The following is a 24,785-nucleotide window of genomic DNA, read 5'->3' on the forward strand; positions in this document are numbered from 1 at the left end:
GTGTGTACAGTGTGTCCCCATGTTTCACCTAGAGGAGTGTGTATCCCCATGTTTCACCTAGAGGAGTGTGTGTCCCCATGTTTCACCTAGAGGAGTGTGTACTGTGTATCCCCATGTTCCACCTAGAGGAGTGTGTACTGTGTGTCCCCATGTTTCACCTAGAGGAGTGTGTACTGTGTGTCCCCATGTTTCACCTAGAGGAATGTGTACTGTGTGTCTCCATGTTCCACCTAGAGGAGTGTGTACTGTGTGTCCCCATGTTTCACCTAGAGGAGTGTGTGTCCCCATGTTTCACCTAGAGGAGTGTGTACTGTGTGTCTCCATGTTTCACCTAGAGGAGTGTGTGTCCCCATGTTTCACCTAGAGGAGTGTGTACTGTGTATCCCCATGTTCCACCTAGAGGAGTGTGTACGGTGTGTCCCCACCTGATGAATCGGTTGAACAGGAAGACGGTACTGCGTATGACCCGTGCGGTACGGGACTCCTCGTGTTGAGAGCGGGACAGGGTCAACCCATCGTCCATGTGACCCTCGTGGTGCATGATGGCCTGAAAGAGACACATTGTCACGTTCTGCAGACGCTGAGACAGAACGGGAGAGGTTTTCTGACACGGTTAGCTTTGACACTGTTAGCTTAGCATTGAGACAGAATGGGAGGTTTCAAACTGTTATCTTTGACACTGTTAGCTTAGCATTGAGACAGAATGGGAGGTTTCTGACTGTTATCTTTGACACTGTTAGCTTAGCATTGAGACAGAATGGGAGGTTTCAAACTGTTATCTTTGACACTGTTAGCTTAGCATTGAGACAGAATGGGAGGTTTCTGACTGTTATCTTTGACACTGTTAGCTTAGCATTGAGACAGAATGGGAGGTTTCTGACTGTTAGCTTTGACACTGTTAGCTTAGCATTGAGACATAATGGGAGGTTTCTGACTGTTATCTTTGACACTGTTATCTTAGCATTGAGACAGAACCGGAGGTTTCTGACACTGTTAGCTTAGCATTGAGACAGAACGGGAGGTTTCTGACACAGTTAGCTTAGCATGATGGCTACGCCCAAAACATCATTACACCGCACTACAAATTCACACGACTCAGAGGTTAAACTGAACCTCTCTCATCAGAGCATGTCCCTCACTGAAAACCCATCTGGCTGAATTGATAAATGTCACATCCGCAAACAGGGAGACAGAACGGCTGGCTCTTTGACACTGTTAGCCTAGCATAATAATGCTAATGGTTTTATTCATCAGAATGAGTGTGTTTCTGACACGGTTAGCTTAGCCTAATGGCTTTAATTATTTGATATAAGCGTAGCTTAATGGTTTAATTCCAGCGAGACAGCCTGGAGCTGATTGAGAAGAGCTCGTTAGGAAGACATTTATAAAAGTCTGTGAGTCATAACTGCTCCTGCTGGACGCCGAGATGTTAGTCGACCGGCTGAGGAAACCATGGAGACGAGCTGAGACCAGACACCTTCTCCTGGGGACCAGGCTGGGCCCTACAGTATCCTCTCTATAGACTTGATAACTTTCTACACCTGCATTGGTGGGTGTTTGGGGTTTAAGGCTGGGTTTCTGTACAGCACTTTGAGATATCAGCTGATGTAAAAAAGGGCTTTATAAATACATTTGATTTGATTGATTGACTGGGGACTCGGCAGGGTCCTATACCTATTACCTATGAAGTGCACAACTTTTTTTATCAGAGCCCTATGAGCCCTGGTCAGAAGTAGTGCCCTATGAAGGGCACTAATGTTAATAGGGTTGAAGTTGGGACGCAGGCTGTGTTTTAGATCTTCTGATGAGATGAGGTTCACCTCTGGTGCTGCAGGCTGATGTCCACTTCTTTTCCCACATGTTGTTACGTTACAAAATAGATTACATTTAACAAATGTTCCTTAATCTACACACAATACCACATCATGTCAAAGCTAAAAAAAAAAACTGTGTTTTAGAAATGTTTGGAAATGTATAAAAAACAATGAAAAACGGAAATACCTTATTTACATAATCAGACCCTTTGTTATGAGATTTGGTGCATCCTGTTAACATTGTTCATCCTTGAGATGTTTCTCCAACTTGATTGGAGTCCGACTGTGCATTTCAGAGCAAAAACCACCAATCTTTGGCCTGAATGCCAAGCATCACGTCTGGAGGAAACCTGGCACCATCCCTACGGTGAATCATGGTGGTGCTCCAGGGTTTTCGGGATCTCAGACTGGGGGGGTGAAGGTTCACCTTCCAATAGGACAACGACTCAAACCACACAGCCAAGACAACGCAGGAGTGGCTTTGGACAAGTCTCTGAATGTCCTCGAGTGGCCCGGCCAGAGAACCCGATCGAACATCTCTGGAGAGACCTGAAAATAGCTGTGCAGCAACACTCCCCATCCAACCTGACAGAGCTTGAGAGGATCTGCAGAGAAGAATGGGAGAAACTCCCCAAATACAGGTGTGCCAAGCTTGTAGGGTCATACCCAAGAAGACTCCAGGCTGTAGTCACTGCCAAGCTTGTAGCGTCATACCCAAGAAGACTCAAGGCTGTAATCGCTGCCAAAGGTGCTTCAACAAAGTACTGAGTAAAGGGTCTGAATACTTATTTAAATGTCAAATTTCAGTTGTGTTTTTTTATACATTTGCAAGAATTTCTAAAAACATTTTTTTTGCTTTGTCCTTATGGGGTATGGTGATGTCATTATGGGGTATTGTGTTGTCATTATGGGGTATTGTGATGTCATTATGGGGTATTGTGATGTCATTATGGGGTATTGTGATGTCATTATGGGGTATTGTGATGTCATTATGGGGTATTGTGTTGTCATTATGGGGTATTGTGATGTCATTATGGGGTATTGTGATGTCATTATGGGGTATTGTGATGTCATTATGGGGTATGGCGATGTCATTATGGGGTATTGTGATGTCATTATGGGGTATTGTGTTGTCATGATGGGGTATTGTGATGTCATGATGGGGTATTGTGATGTCATTACGGGGTATTGTGATGTCATTACGGGGTATTGTGATGTCATTATGGGGTAGTGTGGGTCAGAGTAGCAGAGAGGAGATGAGACAGTAATGTGCTGTACCGTATGTTAATGGACAGGCTGTACTGTATTGTGGGTCAGAGGATCAGAGAGGAGATGAGACTGTACCTTTCTCTGCACGCCACCCATGCGTGCACACTTAGCGTCCATGGCCTGGTAGGTGAGCCACAGACAGGTGTCCACATGTTGGATATAACACACGGAGTCCCCATACTTGATATCAGGAACACCCATGCCATCCACCTCCTTCTTTGGCCCCAAGTCCAGCTTTTCCTGGAGAAGGAATGGAGATGAGACATGATGATTAATGAACATAATTTATAATACAAGGGACAAGGGGTTGTAGTTCGGTATGAAATCATTATCATCAGGCTGTAGTGCAGAATGACCCCTGCTCTCGCTCTCTCTCTCTCTCTCTCTCTCTCTCTCTCTCTCTCTCTCTCTCTCTCTCTCTCTCTCTCTCTCTCTCTCTCTCTCTCTCTCTCTCTCTCTCTCTCTCTCTCTCTCTCTCTCTCTCTCTCTCTCTCTCTCTCTCTCTCTCTCTCTCTCTCTCTCTCTCTCTATATATATATATATATATATATATATATATATATATATATATGAAATACAGCTGAGTGCCAGCAATGTATTAGATGTGATATATTCATTATTAACAGACTGTAGTGCAGAATGATCCCTGCTCTGACCCCTCCTCTCTCTCTCTCTCTCTCTCTCGGTATGAAATACAGCTGAGTGCCAGCAATGTATTAGATGTGATATATTCATTATTAACAGGCTGTAGTGCAGAATGATCCCTGCTCTGACCCCTCCTCTCTCTCTCTCTCTCTCTCTCCCTCTCTGTCTCTCTCTCTCTCTCTCTCGGTATGAAATACAGCTGAGTGCCAGCAATGTATTAGATGTGATATATTCATTATTAACAGACTGTAGTGCAGAATGACCCCTGCTCTGACCCCTCCTCTCTCTCTCTCTCTCTCTCTCTCTCTCTCTCTCTGTGTGTGTATCTCTCTCTCTCTCTATGAATATATGTTTTTGACCCAGGATTATGCGCTCTGAAATAAACACAGAAACAATGACACACACACACACACACACACACACACACACACACACACACACACACACACACACACACACACACACACACACACACACACACACACACACACACACACACACACACACACACACACACACGTCATTGGTTGAAGAAATGCAACCTCAACACTCCTGATCCTACAGTCATAACTCATCACACCAACATGAGAGAGAAGAGAACAGCAGGAGAGGGCTGAGTCCCTAATAGAGGCAGAGAGCTGTAGGAACAATGAGAGAGAAGAGAACAGCAGGAGAGGGCTGAGTCCCTAATAGAGGCAGAGAGCTGTAGGAACAATGAGAGAGAAGAGAAGAGCAGGAGAGGGCTGAGTCCCTAATAGAGGCAGAGAGCTGTAGGAACCATGAGAGAGAAAAGAGGGGAAGGAGAAGGCTGAGTCCCTAATAGAGGCAGAGAGCTGTAGGAACCATGAGAGAGGAGAGAGGAGAAGGAGAAGGCTGAGTCCCTAATAGAGGCAGAGAGCTGTAGGAACCATGAGAGAGAAGAGAAGAGCAGGAGAGGGCTGAGTCCCTAATAGAGGCAGAGAGCTGTAGGAACCATGAGAGAGAAAAGAGGGGCAGGAGAGGGCTGAGTCCCTAATAGAGGCAGAGAGCTGTAGGAACCATGAGAGAGGAGAGAGGAGAAGGCTGAGTCCCTAATAGAGGCAGAGAGCTGTAGGAACCATGAGAGAGAAGAGAAGAGCAGGAGAGGGCTGAGTCCCTAATAGAGGCAGAGAGCTGTAGGAACCATGAGGGAGAAGAGAGGGGCAGGAGAGGGCAGATAGATGCACAGAGATGTAGAGAGCTGTAGGAACCATTAGAGGACAGCTAGATGTAGAGAGCTGTAGGAACCATTAGACGACAGCTAGATGCAGAGAGCTGTAGGAACCAGTAGAGGACAGCTAGATGTAGAGAGCTGTAGGAACCATTAGACGACAGCTAGATGCAGAGAGCTGTAGGAACCAGTAGAGGACAGCTAGATGCAGAGAGCTGTAGGAACCAGTAGAGGACAGCTAGATGCAGAGAGCTGTAGGAACCATTAGAGGAGATGTAGGAACCCATCACTTCACATCAATCTGTTCTATATAACCGCAGCACACAGCTTCCATCACCCAACATCTCACTACCAGAGACTCCAGCCTCTGTGTGTGTGTGTGTGTGTGTGTGTGTGTGTGTGTGTGTGTGTGTGTGTGTGTGTGTGTGTTCATTAGTTTGCATGGCTGAGCCAGGCTGAAGTGTACCTTGGAGGGGCGGAAGCAGAAAGCAGTAGACTTGACGTCAGCCTTCTCCTTGTCCATCAGCAGCAGGCCCTTATCCTCCATGATACTGAGGTACTTCCCCGTGGTCACATGACGGAGACGGAAGGGTTGACCCCAGCGGGTGTGGCTGCCGCTCCACCTACAGAGAGGGAGACAGAGAGAGAGAGAGAGACAGAGAGACAGAGAGAGACAGAGAGACAGAGAGAGACAGACAGAGAGAGAGAGACAGAGAGACAGAGAGAGAGAGAGAGAGAGAGAGACAGAGAGAGAGACAGAGAGAGAGAGAGACAGAGAGGCTATATAAATACATTTGATTTGATTTGATTTATTTATATACTGTCCTCTCCTGTAGATGTACAGTACTATCTATAACCCCAGACCTATTTCTATACTGTCCTGTAGATGTACAGTACTATCTATAACCCCAGACCTATTTCTATACTGCCCTGTAGACGTACAGTACTATCTATAACCACAGACCTATTTCTATACTGTCTTCTCCTGTAGATGTACAGTACTATCTATAACCCCAAACCTATTTATATAATGTCCTCTCCTGTAGATGTACAGTACTATCTATAACCCCAAACCGTCAGTCTGACACAACCCAACACAACCCAACACAACACAACACAGCAGAACCCAACACAACACAGCAGAACCCAACACAACACAACAGAACCCAACACAACAGAACAGAACCCAACACAACAGAACCCAACACAACACAGCAGAACCCAACACAACACAACAGAACCCAACACAACACAACAGAACCCAACACAACAGAACCCAACACAACACAGCAGAACCCAACACAACACAACAGAACCCAACACAACAGAACACAACAGAACCCAACACAACACAGCACAACTCAACAGAACACAACAGAACCCAACACAACAGAACACAACAGAACCCAACACAACACAACACAACAGAACACAGCAGAACCCAACACAACACAGCAGAACCCAACACAACAGAACACAACAGAACACAACACAACACAGCAGAACCCAACACAACACAACAGAACCCAACACAACAGAACACAACACAACACAACAGAACACAACAGAACCCAACACAACAGAACACAACAGAACCCAACACAACAGAACACAACAGAACCCAACACAACACAACAGAACCCAACACAACACAACAGAACCCAACACAACAGAACACAACAGAACCCAACACAACAGAACACAACAGAACCCAACACAACACAACAGAACACAGCAGAACCCAACACAACACAACAGAACACAGCAGAACCCAACACAACACAACACAGCAGAACCCAACACAACACAACACAGCAGAACCCAACACAACAGAACACAACAGAACACAGCACAACACAACAGAACACAGCAGAACCCAACACAACACAACAGAACCCAACACAACAGAACACAACAGAACACAACAGAACACAGCAGAACACAGCAGAACCCAACACAACACAACCCAGCAGAACCCAACAGAACAGAACACAACAGAACACAATACAACAGAACACAACACAACAGAACCCAGCAGAACCCAACACAACACAGCAGAACACAACAGAAGAGAACAGAACACAACAGAACACAACAGAAGAGAACACAACACAACAGAACACAACAGAACCCAACACAACACAACCCAGCAGAACACAGCAGAACACAACAGAAGAGAACAGAACACAACAGAACACAACAGAAGAGAACACAACACAACAGAACAGAACACAACAGAACACAACACAACAGAACCCAGCAGAACCCAGCAGAACCCAACACAACACAGCAGAACACAACAGAAGAGAACAGAACACAACAGAACACAACAGAACCCAACAGAACACAACAGAACCCAACACAACAGAACCCAACAGAACCCAACAGAACACAACCCAACAGAACCCATCAGAAAACAACAGGCTACAACAGAACCCAACAGAACCCAACAGAACACAACAGGCTACAGAGGGCAGAGTATGTATATTCAACCCCAAACCCTGTCCTCATCAGAAACCATGAACACTACAGTATGTCCAATCAGCCGTGATACAAAACAAGGAGAGAAATCTCTGTGTTATCAGGGGACTCCTGTCATGCTGTTTGTAATTAGACACTTCACTGCAAATAGTCTGTGTGTCTATGACTCTGGATGGGAGGAGGGCTCGTCTTCTCTCCACAGACTGGGGCTGACAGAGACACTGTACACCATGTTGGCAGTGGGCCCTGCTGACAGACACACTGTACACCACGTTGGCAGTGGGCCCTGCTGACAGATACAGTCTTACTGGGAGCTCTATTAACACCATCACACGTACAACCCCAGGTCAGGATACAGGGTCTAAAAGGAGTCAATACCATGCCCTCTCACGGAGACATCTCCCTGCCCTCTCACGGAGACATCACCCTGCCCTCTCACGGAGACATCTCCCTGCCCTCTCACGGAGACATCTCCCCGATCTACACTGCTGGGGTCAGAGAGTTAATGGTCTCTGTAGAGGGATAATATTACAGTGTCTATAGAGTAATAATATTACATTTATATTTATCCCTGTGTTTCCTGTCTCTCTGTGCCAGTGTATTTATCCCTGTGTTTCCTGTCTCTCTGTACCAGTGTATTTATCCCTGTGTTTCCTGTCTCTCTGTGCCAGTGTATTTATCCCTGTGTTTCCTGTCTCTCTGTGCCAGTGTATTTATCCCTGTATTTCCTGTCTCTCTGTACCAGTGTAGTTATCTCTGTGTTTCCTGTCTCTCTGTGCCAGTTTGTCTTGTCTCTTTCAAGTCAACCAGCATGTTTTTCCCATGCTCCTGCCTTTGCTATTCTCTCTGCCTGCCTGACCAGTCTGCCTGCCCTGACCTCGAGCCTGCCTGACCAGTCTGCCTGACCAGTCTGCCTGCCCTGACCTCAAGCCTGCCTGACCAGTCTGCTTGACCAGTCTGCCTGACCAGTCTGCCTGCCCTGACCAGTCTGCCTGACCAGTCTGCCTGCCCTGACCAGTCTGCCTGCCCTGACCTCGAGCCTGCCTGACCAGTCTGCCTGACCAGTCTGCCTGACCAGTCTGCCTGCCCTGACCAGTCTGCCTGCCCTGACCTCGAGCCTGCCTGACCAGTCTGCCTGACCAGTCTGCCTGACCAGTCTGTACCTCCTGGACTCTGATCTGGTTTGGACCTTTTTGCCTGTCCACAACCATTCTCTTGCCTGCTCCCTTTACTTAACCGTGTCTGCAGCAGGGTCTGGTCCTGGACACTTATAGTCTATAGAGTCTAGTGTCTGCAGCAGGGACTGGTCCTGAACCCTTATAGTCTATAGAGTCTAGTGTTGACAACCCCCCCTTGACTGCAGCAGGGTCTGGCCCTGGACACTTATAGTCTATAGAGTCTAGTGTCTGCAGCAGGGACTGGTCCTGAACCCTTATAGTCTATAGAGTCTAGTGTCTGCAGCAGGGTCTGGTCCTGAACCCTTATAGTATATAGAGTCTAGTGTTGACAGGTCGGCATTGTCATACGGAGGCGAGATAGATGTGTCGTTCAACTTACGCCACTCGTAGGGTCTCCAGTCTCCAGAGGGAGCGGGCGTGGATGGACACAGCTCCCCCCTCGTAGTGCACCGTCCTGGGGAAGAAAAGAGAAGTGAGTGGGGGGGGGGGGGGGGGGGTGGTGGTGGTTATCAGCCATGCTTCCACCACAGACCAGACCATTACACTGGTCTGTATCCCTGAGAAATAAGAGCCTGCTGCTGATGTCCTCATCAAGCACATATTCACACATTACACACTTCACTTCAGTGAGGGCAGTATCTAGGCCTGCCGTAGTGTATAGTGAGGGCAGTATCTAGGCCTGCAGTAGTGGATAGTGAGGGCAGTATCTAGGCCTGCAGTAGTGGATAGTGAGGGCAGTATCTAGGCCTGCAGTAGTGGATAGTGAGGGCAGTATCTAGGCCTGCAGTAGTGGATAGTGAGGGCAGTATCTAGGCCTGCAGTAGTGTATAGTGAGGGCAGTATCTAGGCTTACAGTAGTGGATAGTGAGGGCAGTATCTAGGACTACAGTAGTGGATAGTGAGGGCAGTATCTAGGCCTGCAGTAGTGGATAGTGAGGGCAGTATCTAGGACTACAGTAGTGGATAGTGAGGGCAGTATCTAGGCCTACAGTAGTGGATAGTGAGGGCAGTATCTAGGCTTACAGTAGTGGATAGTGAGGGCAGTATCTAGGACTACAGTAGTGGAGAGTGAGGGCAGTATCTAGGCTTACAGTAGTGTATAGTGAGGGCAGTATCTAGGCCTACAGTAGTGGATAGTGAGGGCAGTATCTAGGCCTACAGCAGTGGATAGTGAGGGCAGTATCTAGGCCTGCAGTAGTGTATAGTGAGGGCAGTATCTAGGCCTGCAGTAGTGGATAGTGAGGGCAGTATCTAGGACTACAGTAGTGGATAGTGAGGGCAGTATCTAGGCCTACAGTAGTGGATAGTGAGGGCAGTATCTAGGCTTACAGTAGTGGATAGTGAGGGCAGTATCTAGGACTACAGTAGTGGATAGTGAGGGCAGTATCTAGGCCTACAGCAGTGGATAGTGAGGGCAGTATCTAGGCTTACAGTAGTGGATAGTGAGGGCAGTATCTAGGACTACAGTAGTGGATAGTGAGGGCAGTATCTAGGCCTGCAGCAGTGGATAGCGAGGGCAGTATCTAGGCCTGCCGTAGTGTATAGTGAGGGCAGTATCTAGGCCTGCAGTAGTGGATAGTGAGGGCAGTATCTAGGCCTGCAGTAGTGGATAGTGAGGGCAGTATCTAGGCCTGCAGTAGTGTATAGTGAGGGCAGTATCTAGGCCTGCAGTAGTGGATAGTGAGGGCAGTATCTAGGCCTGCCTCAGTGTATAGTGAGGGCAGTATCTAGGCCTGCAGTAGTGTATAGTGAGGGCAGTATCTAGGCCTGCCGTAGTGTATAGTGAGGGCAGTATCTAGGCCTACAGCAGTGGATAGTGAGGGCAGTATCTAGGCCTGCAGTAGTGGATAGTGAGGGCAGTATCAAGGCCTACAGTAGTACATAGTGAGGGCAGTATCTAGGCCTGCAGCAGTGTATAGTGAGGGCAGTATCTAGGCCTGCAGTAGTGTATAGTGAGGGCAGTATCTAGGCCTGCAGTAGTGTATAGTGAATATATCAGTATCTAACAGGTTCAGTAGGTTCATACCAGGAGGGTTTAACAGGTTCAGTAGGTTCATACCAGGAGGGTTTAACAGGTTCAGTATTTTCATACCAGGAGGGTTTAACAGGTTCAGTAGGTTCAAACCAGGAGGGTTTAACAGGTTCAGTAGGGCTGAACAGGAGGGTTTAACAGGTTCAGTAGGGCTGAAAAGGAGGGTTTAACAGGTTCATTAGGTTCATACCAGGAGGGTTTACCAGGTTCATTAGGTTCATACCAAGAGGGTTGAACAGGTTCAGTAGGTTCATACCAGGGGCGTTTAACAGGTTCAGTAGGTTCATACCAGGAGGGTTTACCAGGTTCAGTAGGTTCATACCAGGAGGGTTTAACAGGTTCAGTAGGTTCATAACAGGAGGGTTTAACAGGTTCAGTAGGTTCAAACCAGGAGGGTTTAACAGTTTCAGTAGGGCTGAACAGGAGGGGTTAACAGGTTCAGTAGGTAGTGTACACGTACATTACATAACAACCTTCTATTTAACATCCAAAGGCACCATGACTTGAGACAATCCTTTCCGGATATGTGCAATGCCTTTAACTTCCCACAGATGGTTTGGGGTAGAGGTTCTTCGATAACGAGGACAGAGGCTGCTGAAGTGTGTTTAACGATGACAGGAGGTCCAGGGAGGCCAGGTGAAACTGATCCTCTGGAGGAAATGTATATTTCAGGCTGCTGAGAGCTCCTTCTGTCTCGAGTAGGCAGTGTACCTTCATCCATTCATTCATCTCTCTCTCTCTCTCTCCCTCCCTCCATCCATCTCTCTCACTCCCTCCATCATCCCTCCCTCCCTACCTCTCTCTCTCCCTCTGTCCCATCATCCCTCCCGCCCTACCTCTCTCTCCCTCTCTCCATCATCCTTCCCTCCCTCCATCCATCTCTCTCCCCCCTACTACCTCTCTCTCCCTACCTCTCTCCCTCCCTCCCTTCATCCATCCCACTTCTTCTCAATCCCTCTTTCCATCTCTCTCCTTCCCTACCCCTCTCTCCCTCCCACCCCCCTCCCTCCCTCTTTCCATCTCCCTCTCTCTCTCTCCCTCCCTCCATCCATCCATCCCTCTTTCCATCTCCCTCTCCCTCCCTCCATCCCTCTTTCCATCTCCCTCTCCCTCCCTAAAAAGTAGAACTACCTACTCTGTTCTCTTCTTTGAAGCAGAACAGTGGATGCCCTACTTTGAAGGTAAGCCCACACACTTCTGCATCCAAGGAAAATGCACACACACACACACACACACACACACTGCGTACAAACATTACACTTTGGGTAAAAGCCAACTTTTATTCCTCTGTGTGAGAGCAGCTCTCCTAGAGCCCTTCATCCCAGCATGCTCTGCTGCATTGACGTCCTATCAAACACCAGAGGATCAATGATGTTTACCCTGCTGCTTTACTGACAGTCCTGACCGCACTGACAGTCCTGATCGCACTGACAGTCCTGACCACAGTCCTGATCACACTGACAGTCCTGACCACAGTCCTGATCACACTGACAGTCCTGATCACACTGACAGTCCTGACCCTACTGACAGTCCTGACCCTATTGACAGTCCTGACCACACTGACAGTCCTGACCACACTGACAGTCCTGACCCTATTGACAGTCCTGACCCTACTGACAGTCCTGATCACAGTCCTGACCACACTGACAGTCCTGACAGTCCTGATCACACTGACAATGTATACTGTGATGGTCTGTTAAACCAGGCTATACTGTGATGGTCTGTTAAACCAGGCTATACTGTGATGGTCTGTTAAACCAGGCTATACTGTGATGGTCTGTTAAACCAGGCTAGACTGTGATGGTCTGTTAAACCAGGCTATACTGTGATGGTCTAGTTAAACCAGGCTATACTGTGATGGTCTGTTAAACCAGGCTATACTGTGATGGTCTGTTAAACCAGGCTATACTGTGATGGTCTAGTTAAACCAGGCTATACTGTGATGGTCTGTTAAACCAGGCTATACTGTGATGGTCTTGTTCAACTATAGTTGCTGTAACAGTACAGTCGTGGCCAAAAGTTTTGAGAATGACACAAATATTAATTTCCACAAAGTTTGCTGCTTCAGTGTCTTTAGATATTTTTGTCAGATGTTACTATGGAATACTGAAGTATAATTACTAGCATGTCATAAGTGTCAAAAGGCTTTTTATTGACAATTACATGAAGTTGATGCAGAGTCATTATTTGCAGTGTTCACCCTTCTTTTTCAAGACCTCTGCAATCCGCCCTGGCATGCTGTCAATGAACTTCTGGGCCACATCCTGACTGATGGCAGCCCATTCTTGCATAATCAATGCTTGGAGTTTGTCAGAATTTGTGGGGTTTTGTTTGTCCACCCGCCTCTTGAGGATTGACCACAAGTTCTCAATGGGATTAAGGTCTGGGGAGTTTCCTGGCCATGGACCCAAAATATTGATGTTTTGTTCCTCGAGCCACTTAGTTATCACTTTTGCCTTATGACAAGGTGCTCCATCATGCTGGAAAAGGCATTGTTAATCACCAAACTGTTCCTGGATGGTTGGGAGAAGTTGCTCTCGGAGAATGTGTTGGTACCATTCTTTATTCATGGCTGTGTTCTTAGGCAAAATTGTGAGTGAGCCCATTCCCTTGGCTGAGAAGCAACCCCACACATGAATGGTCTCAGGATGCTTTACTGTTGGCATGACACAGGACTGATGGTAGCGCTCACCTTGTCTTCTCCGGACAAGCTTCTTTCCGGATGCCCCAAACAATCGGAAAGGGGATTCATCAGAGAAAACGACTTTACCCCAGTCCTCAGCAGTCCAATCCCTGTACCTTTTACAGAATATCAGTCTGTCCGTGATGTTTTTCCTGGAGAGAAGTGGCTTCTTTGCTGCCCTTCTTGACACCAGGCCATCTCCAAAAGTCTTTGCCTCACTGTGCGTGCCGATGCACTCACACCTTCCTGCTGCCATTCCTGAGCAAGCTCTGTACTGGGGGTGCCCCGATTTCGCAGCTGAATCAACTTTAAGAGACGGTCCTGGCGCTTGCTGGACTTTCTTGGGCGCCCTGAAGCCTTCTTCACAACAATTGAACCGCTCTCTTTGAAGTTCTTGATGATCCGATAAATGGTTGATTTAGGTGCAATCTTACTGGCAACAATATCCTTGCCTGTGAAGCCCTTTTTGTGCAAAGCAATGATGACAGCACGTGTTTCCTTGCAGGTAACCATGGTTGACAGAGGAAGAACAATGATTCCAAGCACCACCCTCTTTTTGAAGCTTCCAGTCTGTTATTCGAACTCAATCAGCATGACAGAGTGATCTCCAGCCTTGTCCTCGTCAACACTCACACCTGTGTTAACGAGAGAATCACTGACATGATGTCAGCTGGTCCTTTTGTGGCAGGCCTAAAATGCAGTGGAAATGTTTTTTGGGGATTCAGTTCAATTGCATGGCAAACAGTGACTTTGCAATTAATTGCAATTCATCTGATCACTCTTCAAAACATTCTGGAGTATATGCAAATTGCCATCATACAAACTGAGGCAGCAAACTTTGTGAAAATTAATATTTGTGTCATTCTCAAAACTTTTGGCCACGACTGTAGATCAGTTGGACAGCAGGTAACAGTCTATAGATACACAGAGGATTATAAATTATATGGTAAAGGATATTTCAAGGACTAGCGTCTGTCATCATAGATGAAGGATATCTCCTAGTCAACCACGTACCTGGGCTACTCCTCCCCCCAACGTCTGTCATCATAGATGAAGGATATCTCCTAGTCAACCACGTACCTGGGCTGCTCCTCCCCCCAACGTCTGTCATCATAGATGAAGGATATCTCCTAGTCAACCACGTACCTGGGCTGCTCCTCCCCCCAACGTCTGTCATCATAGATGAAGGATATCTCCCAGTCAACCACGTACCTGGGCTGCTCCTCCCCCCAACGTCTGTCATCATAGATGAAGGATATCTCCTAGTCAACCACGTACCTGCGCTGCTCCTCCCCATGTTCTCCCGACGGCACTGTCAGACATTCATCCATGTGACCATGGAGCAGCCTCAGCACGTCCCCACCGATCATGAACCCTGCAGGTGGAGAGAGGACTGGTTAGCCTGTCTCTGGACCAGACAGCGGGAAGCCTCTGTCCCAGACATGACATTAGATAAGATCAATGTGCAGGGTGTTGTGGTAGAATCAGAATTCTTGAGGTAACATTGATAAATAAGATGTTTTATCAATTTTTATAAGTATGCTTATGTGGGAAAAATGACTTGGGGCCCAGAGAGAGGAGAGGTCAGGTTAGTCTTATCTGTGAATGTGTCTGTAACTATTCCTAAACCATATGAAGGGATTGTGTGATTAATGGGGAACCAGTTAGTTGGCTCCACAATGTCTGTGTGCCAGTCACTCCTCTCCGTGAGCTTGTCCAGGAGGGGTTGTATTTGATATGGGAGTATCTAGAATTGACAATTGATATATGCCATTGGATGAGGTAATGTTTTGGTCCCAAGTGGTACCAAGAACGAGATAAGTACTTCGTTTCGGAGACCAACTGAACAATAATTCATAGCTAATGCTATCTAGCTATGGTATACTCCTTTTTCAAGTAAAAGTTTTTTGGTGAAATGTTCCTAAGATCTGTTATTTGTCATGTGAGTTGAGATGGGCGTGTCTTGGCTATAAATGATACTAAGAACTGTTTTGTAAGCACTCTCAGAGAATTCATTTATAGACACTGAATTGATCTGAGAGTCACAGGGTTGTGATGGAGCTCATATAATTAAAGATGGACTTCATGATAACTCTGACTTGTGTGTGGTTTGCTCTCTCATGATTTTGGTAAATACAGGGAATTTCCACGACAAGGGACATCAGCGAGCAGTGATGAATTTGTGTGGTTTCTATGATTTTGTTGTTTATTTCTTTTTTTGCCTTTTGTATTTGATGTGTTTATCTTTCATTTGTAGAAGAGATCTTGGTCTCCACATGACACCATGTCAAAATAAAGGTTCAGTCAAGTAACTAAATAAAATACCTTTCTAGGGAGTTTTTCCACCGTGCTTCTACAGCTGCATTGCTTGCTGTTTGGGCCACCCCTCATAGCCTGGTTCCTCTCTAGGTTTCTTCCTAGGTTTTGGCCTTTCTAGGGAGTTTTTCCTAGCCACCGTGCTTCTACACCTGCATTGCTTGCTGTTTGGGTATTTAGGCTGGGTTTCTGTACAGCACTTTGAGATATCAGCTGATGTACGAAGGGCTTTATAAATACATTTGATTTGTTTGGGGTTTTAGGCTGGGTTTCTGTACAGCACTTTGAGATATCAGCTGATGTAAGAAGGGCTTTGTAAATACATTTGATTTGATGACATCGTAGTTCACTGTTATAAGCCCTTGTATGAATCATCCGTTGGAGGGAGGATGTCAATCCAGTTGGTTGTCTTGTCAGTTCATCTTTTCTCAGGGGCTTTGGATACAATGTCCCCCTGTTTGTTTTTATGATCCCCTATTAGCTTTTACAGTAGCATCATTCCTGTTTATATGACCCCCATTAGCTTTTACAGTAGAACCACTCCTGTTTATATGACCCCTATTAGCTTTTACAGTAGCATCATTCCTGTTTATATGACCTCCATTAGCTTTTACAGTAGAACCACTCCTGTTTATATGACCCCTATTAGCTTTTACAGTAGAACCACTCCTGTTTATATGACCCCATTAGCTTTTACAGTAGAACCACTCCTGTTTATATGACCCCTATTAGCTTTTACAGTAGAACCACTCCTGTTTATATGACCCCTATTAGCTTTTACAGTAGAACCACTCCTGTTTATATGACCCCTATTAGCTTTTACAGTAGAACCACTCCTATTTATATGACCCCATTAGCTTTTACAGTAGAACCACTCCTGTTTATATGACCCCAGTAGCTTTTACAGTAGAACCACTCCTGTTTATATGACCCCATTAGCTTTTACAGTAGAACCACTCCTGTTTATATGACCCCACTAGCTATTATAGTAGCATCATGTTTGTTTAGGCTCTTTATGGGTGTCAGTCCAGGGCACCCCTCCATTAATCCTGGAGAAGTCTCCATCTGGGGCAGAGACAGACACCTACCTTGGAACAGTGTGTGTTAGTGTCTGTGACCCACCTTGGGCCACCTCGCTGCCAGAGCAGACAGTAGCCACGCTCCAGAGGGTCTGCTGGAAGGCTGCGTCCACGTGCAGGCTGTCGTTACCGTACGACAGGTGCTGCAGGGAGAAGGAGGGAAAAAACACTGCTGAGTGGTATGGCAGGAGGGTTAGGGTGGAGTGGTAAAACAGGAGGGTTAGGGTGGAGTGGTATAACAGGAGGGTTAGGGTGGAGTGGTATGACAGGAGGGTTAGGGTGGAGTGGTATAACAGGAGGGTTAGGGTGGAGTGGTATGATAGGAGGGTTAGGGTGGAGTGGTATAACAGGAGGGTTAGGGTGGAGTGGTATAACAGGAGGGTTAGGGTGGAGTGGTATGATAGGAGGGTTAGGGTGGAGTGGTATAACAGGAGGGTTAGGGTGGAGTGGTATAACAGGGGGGTTAGGGTGGAGTGGTATGATAGGAGGGTTAGGGTGGAGTGGTATAACAGGAGGGTTAGGGTGGAGTGGTATGACAGGAGGGTTAGGGTGGAGTGGTATGACAGGAGGGTTAGGGTGGAGTGGTATGATAGGAGGGTTAGGGTGGAGTGGTATAACAGGAGGGTTAGGGTGGAGTGGTATGATAGGAGGGTTAGGGTGGAGTGGTATGATAGGAGGGTTAGGGTGGAGTGGTATGATAGGAGGGTTAGGGTGGAGTGGTATGACAGGAGGATTAGGGTGGAGTGGTATGATAGGAGGCTCAGGGTGAAGTGGTATGATAGGAGGGTTAGGGGGAGTGGTATGATAGGAGGGCTAGGGAGGAGTGGTATGATAGGAGGGTTAGGGTGGAGTGGTATGATAGGAGGGTTAGGGTGGAGTGGAGTGGTATGACAGGGGGGTTAGGGTGGAGTGGTATGACAGGAGGGTTAGGGTGGAGTGGTATAACAGGAGGGTTAGGGTGGAGTGGTATGACAGGAGGGTTAGGGTGGAGTGGTATAACAGGAGGGTTAGTGTGGAGTGGTATGACAGGAGGGTTAGGGTGGAGTGGTATGACAGGAGGGTTAGAGTGGAGTGGTATGGCAGGATGGTTAGGGTTAGGGTGGAGTGGTATGACAGGAGGGTTAGAGTGGAGTGGTATGACAGGAGGGTTAGGGTGGAGTGGTATGGCAGCAGGGTTAGGGTGGAGTGGTATGATAGGAGGGTTAGGGTTAGGGTGGAGTGGTATGACAGGAGGGTTAGGGTGGAGTGGTATGACAGGAGGGTTAGGGTGGAGAGGTATGACAGGAGGGTTAGGGTGGAGAGGTATGGCAGGAGGGTTAGGGTGGAGTGGTATGGCAGGAGGGTTAGGGTGGAGTGGTATGATAGGAGGGTTAGGGTGGAGTGGTATGATAGGAGGGTTAGGGTGGAGTGGTATGACAGGAGGGTTAGGGTGGAGTGGTATGATAGGAGGCTTAGGGTGAAGTGGTATGATAGGAGGGTTAGGGGGGAGTGGTATTATAGGAGGGTTAGGGTGGAGTGGTATGACAGGAGGGTTAGGGTGGAGTGGTATGATAGGAGGGTTAGGGTGGAGTGGTATGACAGGAGGGTTAGGGTGGAGAGGTATGGCAGGAGGGTTAGGGTGGAGTGGTATGATAGGAGGGTTAGGGTGGAGTGGTATGATAGGAGGGTTAGGGTGGAGTGGTATGATAGGAGGGTTAGGGTGGAGTGGTATGACAGGAGGGTTAGGGTGGAGTGGTATGATAGGAGGCTCAGGGTGAAGTGGTATGATAGGAGGGTTAGGGGGAGTGGTATGATAGGAGGGTTAGGGTGGAGTGGTATGATAGGAGGGTTAGGGTGGAGTGGAGTGGTATGACAGGAGGGTTAGGGTGGAGTGGTATGACAGGAGGGTTAGGGTGGAGTGGTATGATAGGAGGGTTAGGGTGGAGTGGTATGACAGGAGGGTTAGGGTGGAGTGGTATGATAGGAGGGTTAGGGTGGAGTGGTATGTTAGGAGGGTTTGGGTGGATTGGTATGTTAGGAGGGTTAGGGTGGAGTGTTATGATAGGAGGGTTAGGGTGGAGTGGTATGATAGGAGGGTTAGGGTGGTGTAGATCCTGGGTACTATATTAAATGTACTGTTTACTGGTGGAGTGGACCTGTGTACCAGACAGTTGATTTTTGCTCCTGTTTTGGGTTTGTTGAGTTCTGGTTCCAAACGGGACTGACAAGGAGAATCTAATAGCCTGTCCAGATGACAAGAACATTTCTGTGTAATACACTGGTCCACTCTATAGACAGATCACACCTGCTCCGTGTTGCCTTCTCACACTCGCCAGATTGAACTGAGACAAACCAAGGTGAACTGAGCTAGCATGATCTGTCATAGTTGCTAAAAGGACTAAGCAAAAATGAAATCTCCAAGGCAACACGGTTTGGTTGTTGTCAGTGTGACAGTGTGAAAAGGGTATCAGAGACTCACCAGGTACCGTTCTGATGACACGCTAACTAGGATGAGGTCATCTCCGACTCGGACCTTCTCTCCCTCTGACCTCTGCTTGGAGGCAGGGTGGATGGTCCACCAACAAGCTTCTCCTGTCAGAGACGAGACAGGAGGATATGGCTGAGACTATGGTGGCATCACAGTAACCTTCTCTGACCTCTGACCTCTGCTTGGAGGCAGGGTGGACATGCTTCTCCTGACAGAGACGAGACAGGAGGATATGGCTGAGACTATGGTGGCATCACAGTAACCTTCTCTGACCTCTGACCTCTGCTTGGAGGCAGGGTGGACATGCTTCTCCTGTCAGAGACGAGACAGGAGGATATGGCTGAGACTATGGTGGCATCACAGTAACTTTATCTGACCTCTGACCTCTGCTTGGAGGCAGGGTGGACATGCTTCTCCTGTCAGAGACGAGACAGGGGGATATGGCTGAGACTATCTCTCTCTGAGCCTCTGTCTCTCTCTCTCTGAGCCTCTGTCTCTCTGTCTCTGAGCCTCTGGCTCTCTGTCTCTGAGCATCTGTCTCACTGTCTCTGAGCCTCTGTCTCACTGTCTCTGAGCCTCTGTCTCACTGTCTCCGAGTCTCTCTTTCTCTGAGCCTCTCTCTCTCTCTCATTTTCTCTATCTCTCTCTCTCTCTGAGCCTCTCTCTCCCTATCTATATACAGTGCATTCGGAAAGTATTCAGACCCCTTGACTTTCTCCACATTTTGTTACGTTACAGCCTTATTCTCAAAATGATTTTTAAAAAATCCTCAATCTACACACAATACATCATAATTACAAAGCAAAAACTGTTTTTTAGAAATGGTATGTATAATTTTTTTTTCACATAAATACCTTATTTACATAAGTATTCAGACCCTTTGCTATGAGACTTAAAATTGAGCTCAAATGCATCCTGTGTCTACAACTTGATTGGAGTCCACCTGTGATAAATTCAATTGATTGGATATGATTTGGAAAGGCACACACCTGTCTATAAAACGTCCCACAGTTGACAGTGAATGTCAGAGCAAAAACCAAGCCATGAGGTCGAAGGAATTGTCCGTAGAGCTCCGAGATATGATTGTGTCGAGGCACAGATCTGGGGAAGGGTACCAAAAAATGTCTGCAGCATTTGAAAGTCCCCAAAAACACATTCTTAAATGGAAGAAGTTAGGAACCGCCAAGACTCTTCCTAGATCTGTCCGCCCGGCTAAACTGAGCAATCGGGGGAGAAGGGCCTTAACCAGAGAGGTGACCAAGAACCCAATGGTCACTCTGACAGAGCTCCAGAGATCCTCTGTGGAGATGGGAGAAACTTCCAGAAGGACAACCATTTCTGCAGCACTCCACCAATCAGACCTTTATGGTAGAGTGGCCAGACGGAAGCCACTCCTCAGTAAAAGGAACATGACAGCCTGCTTGGAGTTTGCCAAAAAGCATCTAAAAGACTCTCAGACCATGAGAAACAAGTGTCTCTGGTCTGATGAAACCAAGATTGAACTCTTTGGACTGAATGCCAAGCGTCACGTCTGCAGGAAACTTGGCACGGTGGTAGAAGCATCATGCTGTGGGACTGTTTTTCCGTGGCAGGGAGACTAGTCAGGATTGAGGGAAAGATGAACGGAGCAAAGTACAGAGAGGTCCTTGATGAAAACCTGCTCCAGAGCACTCAGGACCTCAGACTGGGGGGTAGGTTCCCCTTCCAACAGGACAACACAGGAGTGGTTTTGGGACAAGTCTTTGAATGTCCTTGAGTGGCCCGGCCAAGAGCCTGGACTTGAACCAGATCAAACACTTCTTGATAGACCTGGAAATAGCTGTGCAGCGACGCTCTGCATCCAAGCTGACAGAGGTTGAGAGGATCTGCAGAGAAGAATGGGAGAAACTCCCCAAATACAGGTGTGCCAAGCTTGTAGCGTCCTACCCAAGAAGACTCTAGGCTGTAATCACTGCCAAAGGTGATTCAACAAAGTACTCAGTAAAGGGTCTGAATACTTATTTAAATGTGATATTTCAGGGGGTTTTATTATAAACTTACACACATTTTTAAAACCTGTTTTTGCTCCGTAATTACGGGGTATTGTGTGTAGATTGAGTTTATGAGATCGTTCATGTAGCAGCCAGGTTGTTGCAGGACAGACAGGAACCTAGTAACCACGGGCAGCACCACTGAGGGCCTGGAGTCTAGTAACCTTCAGCAGCAACACTGAGGGTCTGGAGTCTAGTAACCTCCAGCAGGGTCTGGAGTCTAGTAACCTCCAGCAGCACCACTGAGGGTCTAGAGTCTAGTAACCTCCAGCAGGGTCTGGAGTCTAGTAACCTCCAGCAGGGTCTGGAGTCTAGTAACCTCCAGCAATGTCTGGGGTCTAGTAACCTCCAGCAGCACCACTGAGGGTCTAGAGTCTAGTAACCTCCAGCAGGGTCTGGAGTCTAGTAACCTCCAGCAGGGTCTGGGGTCTAGTAACCTCCAGCAGGGTCTGGGTTCTAGTAACCTCCAGCAGGGTCTGGAGTCTAGTAACCTCCAGCGGAGCCTGGAGTCTAGGAACCTCCAGCGGGCCCTGGAGTCTAGTAACCTCCAGCAGGGTCTGGGTTCTAGTAACCTCCAGCAGGGTCTGGGTTCTAGTAACCTCCAGCAGGGTCTGGGGTCTAGTAACCTCCAGCAGGGTCTGGGTTCTAGTAACCTCCAGCAGGGTCTGGGTTCTAGTAACCTCCAGCAGGGTCTGGGTTCTAGTAACCTCCAGCAGGGTCTGGAGTCTAGTAACCTCCAGCGGGGCCTGGAGTCTAGTAACCTCTAGCAGGGTCTGGAGTCTAGTAACCTCTAGCAGGGTCTGGAGTCTAGTAACCTCCAGCAGCACCACTGAGGGTCTGGAGTCCAGTAACCTCCAGCAGCAACACTGAGGGCCTGGGGTCTAGTAACCTCAAGCAGGGTCTGGGGTCTAGTAACCTCCAGCAGGGCCTGGGGTCTAGTAACCTCCAGCAGGGTCTGGGGTCTAGTATCCTCCAGAATGGGTCTGGGGTCTAGTAACCTCCAGCAGGGCCTGGGGTCTAGTAACCTCCAGCAGGGCCTGGGGTCTAGTAACCTCCAGCAGGGTCTGGGGTCTAGTAACCTCCAGCAGGGCCTGGGGTCTAGTAACCTCCAGCAGGGTCTGGGGTCTAGAAACCTCCAGAATGGGTCTGGGGTCTAGTAACCTCCAGCAGGGTCTGGGGTCTAGTAACCTCCAGCAGGGTCTGGGGTCTAGTAACCTCCAGCAGGGCCTGGGGTCTAGTAACCTCCAGCAGGGCCTGGGGTCTAGTAACCTCCAGCAGGGCCTGGGGTCTAGTAACCTCCAGCAGGGCCTGGGGTCTAGTAACCTCCAGCAGGGTCTGGGGTCTAGTAACCTCCAGCAGGGTCTGGGGTCTAGTAACCTCCAGCAGGGTCTGGGGTCTAGTAACCTCCAGCAGGGCCTGGGGTCTAGTAACCTCCAGCAGGGTCTGGGGTCTAGTAACCACAGTCAGCATGGTACACACACCGACACACAACATAGTAAACGTCCACACCCACACAGCATCACAACAGTCTTACTATGGGAACTCATAAAACCCAGCATCAGAAACATCTCTCTCTCTCTGAAGCTTGCATGGCAACATAACACTACAACGTGGCTTGGTAATGTTGTCTCATCTGACTGTACTAGCTATACTATGGCTGTTGGGAAAGAAGAAGAGAAAGATACCTACCTGTTGTGTCTTCCTGCAGTCCAACATCAAACGCCAGTTTGTCGGTTGAGGATCGGGAGGTACCGAGGCAACAGAGGTACTAGACAGAGAAACAAAAGAAGCCAATTATTCCTCAACACAACCAGACACAACATGGTAGAAACCAGTCTCCTATTGCCTTGTCTGACTGGCTCAGCAACTCGTGTGTCACTAGAAAATACAGACAAGAATACAACAAAGATGAAGACAACAACAACAAAGATGATGACAACCACAACACAGATGACAACCACAACAAAGATGATGACAACTACAACAAAGATGATGACAACAACAACACAGATGACAACCACAACAAAGATGATGACAACCACAACAAAGATGATGACAACCACAACACAGATGATGACAACCACAACTGACTGACATCACAGAGCACAAACCGGGAATGGAAGATTGTGACACTGATTCAAGTACATGTTATTTCCTGTATTTGGGTCTCCGGACACACTGCAAAGGGACTCACCATGCCGCTGTAGGAGTGTCGTAGCAGAACAGCGTGTCCGTACAGTAAGGTGCGGTGACCCCCTCCCTGGGCCGTCTACAGGACAGAGACAGAGAGACAAGAGACACATTCAGGAACTAGTTTACACGTACAATACTGTTACAATACAGGACTAAGATCTAATCATACTACACCGGCTCTGACACTTGTCAGGGCTTGCAAACTATCATGAGTTACAAAGGGAAACCCAGCCGAGAGTTGCCCAGTGAGACGAGCCCACCAGACGAGCTAAATGCCTTCTATGCTCGCTTCGAGGCAAGCAATACTGAAACATGCGTGAGAGCACCAGCTGTTCTGGACGACTGCGTGATCACACTCTCCGTAGCCAATGTGAGCGAGACCTTTAAACTGGTTAACATTCACAAGGCTGCAGGACCAGACAGATTACCAGGACTCGTACTCAGAGCACCAGCTGGCACGTGTCTTCACTGACATTTTCAACCTCTCCCTGACCCAGTCTGTAATACCGACATGTTTCAGGCAGACCACCATAGTCCCCGTGCCCAAGAATGCAGGTAACCTGTCTAAATGACTATTGCACTCACATCTGTAGCCAAATATTTTGAAAGGCTGGTCGTGGCTCACATCAACACCATCATCCCAGACAACCTGGACCCCACTCCAATTCACATACTGCCAAAACAGATCCACAGATGACGCAATTTCTATTGCTCTCCACACTACAGCTCAGCGTTCATATACTACATCTCAGCGTTTAACACAATATAGTGCCCTCCAAGCTCATCACTAAGCTGAGGATCATGGGAATGAAACACCTCCCTCTTCAACTGGATCCTGGACTTCCTGACGGGCCGCCACCAGGTGGTGAGGGTAGGCAACAACACGTCCGCTATGCTGACTCTCAACACAGGGGTCCCTCAGGGGTGCGTGCTCAGTCCCCTCCTGTACTTCCTGTTCACCCACGACTGCGTGGCCGCGCACGACTCCAACAACATCATCAAGTTTGCCGATGACACGATGGTGGTGACCTGATCACCACCGACGATGAGACAGTCTATAGGGAGGAGGTAAGAGACCTGGCAGTGTGGTGCCATGGTCAGGGAAGTGACCAAGAACCCGATGGTCACTCTGAAGGAGCCCCAGAGTTCCTCTACGGATATGGGAGATTCTTCCTGAAGGACAACCATCTCTGCAGCAGTGTGTTGCCAGGACAACCACTCCCTTAATGTCAGCCAGACAAAGGAGCTGATCGCGGTCTCCAAAGAACACGCCCTCATTCACATCGACTGCAGTGGAGCTTCAAGTTCCTCTGTCCACATGGCTAAGGACCAACCATGGTCCAAACACACCAACACAGTCGTGACGAGGGCACGACAACGCCTCTTCCCCCTCAGGACGCTGAAACAGC

The 24,785-nt window shown here is 48.0% G+C and overlaps 1 protein-coding gene across 1 annotated transcript in view; it reads right to left on the reverse strand.

The window, feature by feature from the left end:
* The window catches only part of LOC139396829 (ryanodine receptor 2-like), a gene marked incomplete at its 3' end in the record, with an annotated part of 75,233 nt that extends 50,669 nt beyond the window's left edge, over window positions 1-24,564 (reverse strand). Inside the window, exons 1-10 of the mRNA XM_071143746.1 lie at window positions 24,337-24,564; window positions 23,378-23,452; window positions 22,873-22,951; window positions 19,145-19,257; window positions 16,730-16,829; window positions 14,570-14,666; window positions 8,956-9,030; window positions 5,384-5,540; window positions 3,159-3,323; window positions 426-547 (exon numbers count right to left, since the gene is read on the reverse strand). Of these exons, the coding sequence (XP_070999847.1) occupies window positions 426-547; window positions 3,159-3,323; window positions 5,384-5,540; window positions 8,956-9,030; window positions 14,570-14,666; window positions 16,730-16,829; window positions 19,145-19,257; window positions 22,873-22,951; window positions 23,378-23,452; window positions 24,337-24,564 (1,211 nt within the window). The remainder of the gene's footprint in view (window positions 1-425; window positions 548-3,158; window positions 3,324-5,383; window positions 5,541-8,955; window positions 9,031-14,569; window positions 14,667-16,729; window positions 16,830-19,144; window positions 19,258-22,872; window positions 22,952-23,377; window positions 23,453-24,336) is intronic.
* Window positions 24,565-24,785: the final 221 nt, after the last annotated feature.

This window comes from Oncorhynchus clarkii, unplaced genomic scaffold (genome assembly GCF_045791955.1).
Source record: "Oncorhynchus clarkii lewisi isolate Uvic-CL-2024 unplaced genomic scaffold, UVic_Ocla_1.0 unplaced_contig_3652_pilon_pilon, whole genome shotgun sequence".
NCBI lineage: Eukaryota > Metazoa > Chordata > Actinopteri > Salmoniformes > Salmonidae > Oncorhynchus > Oncorhynchus clarkii.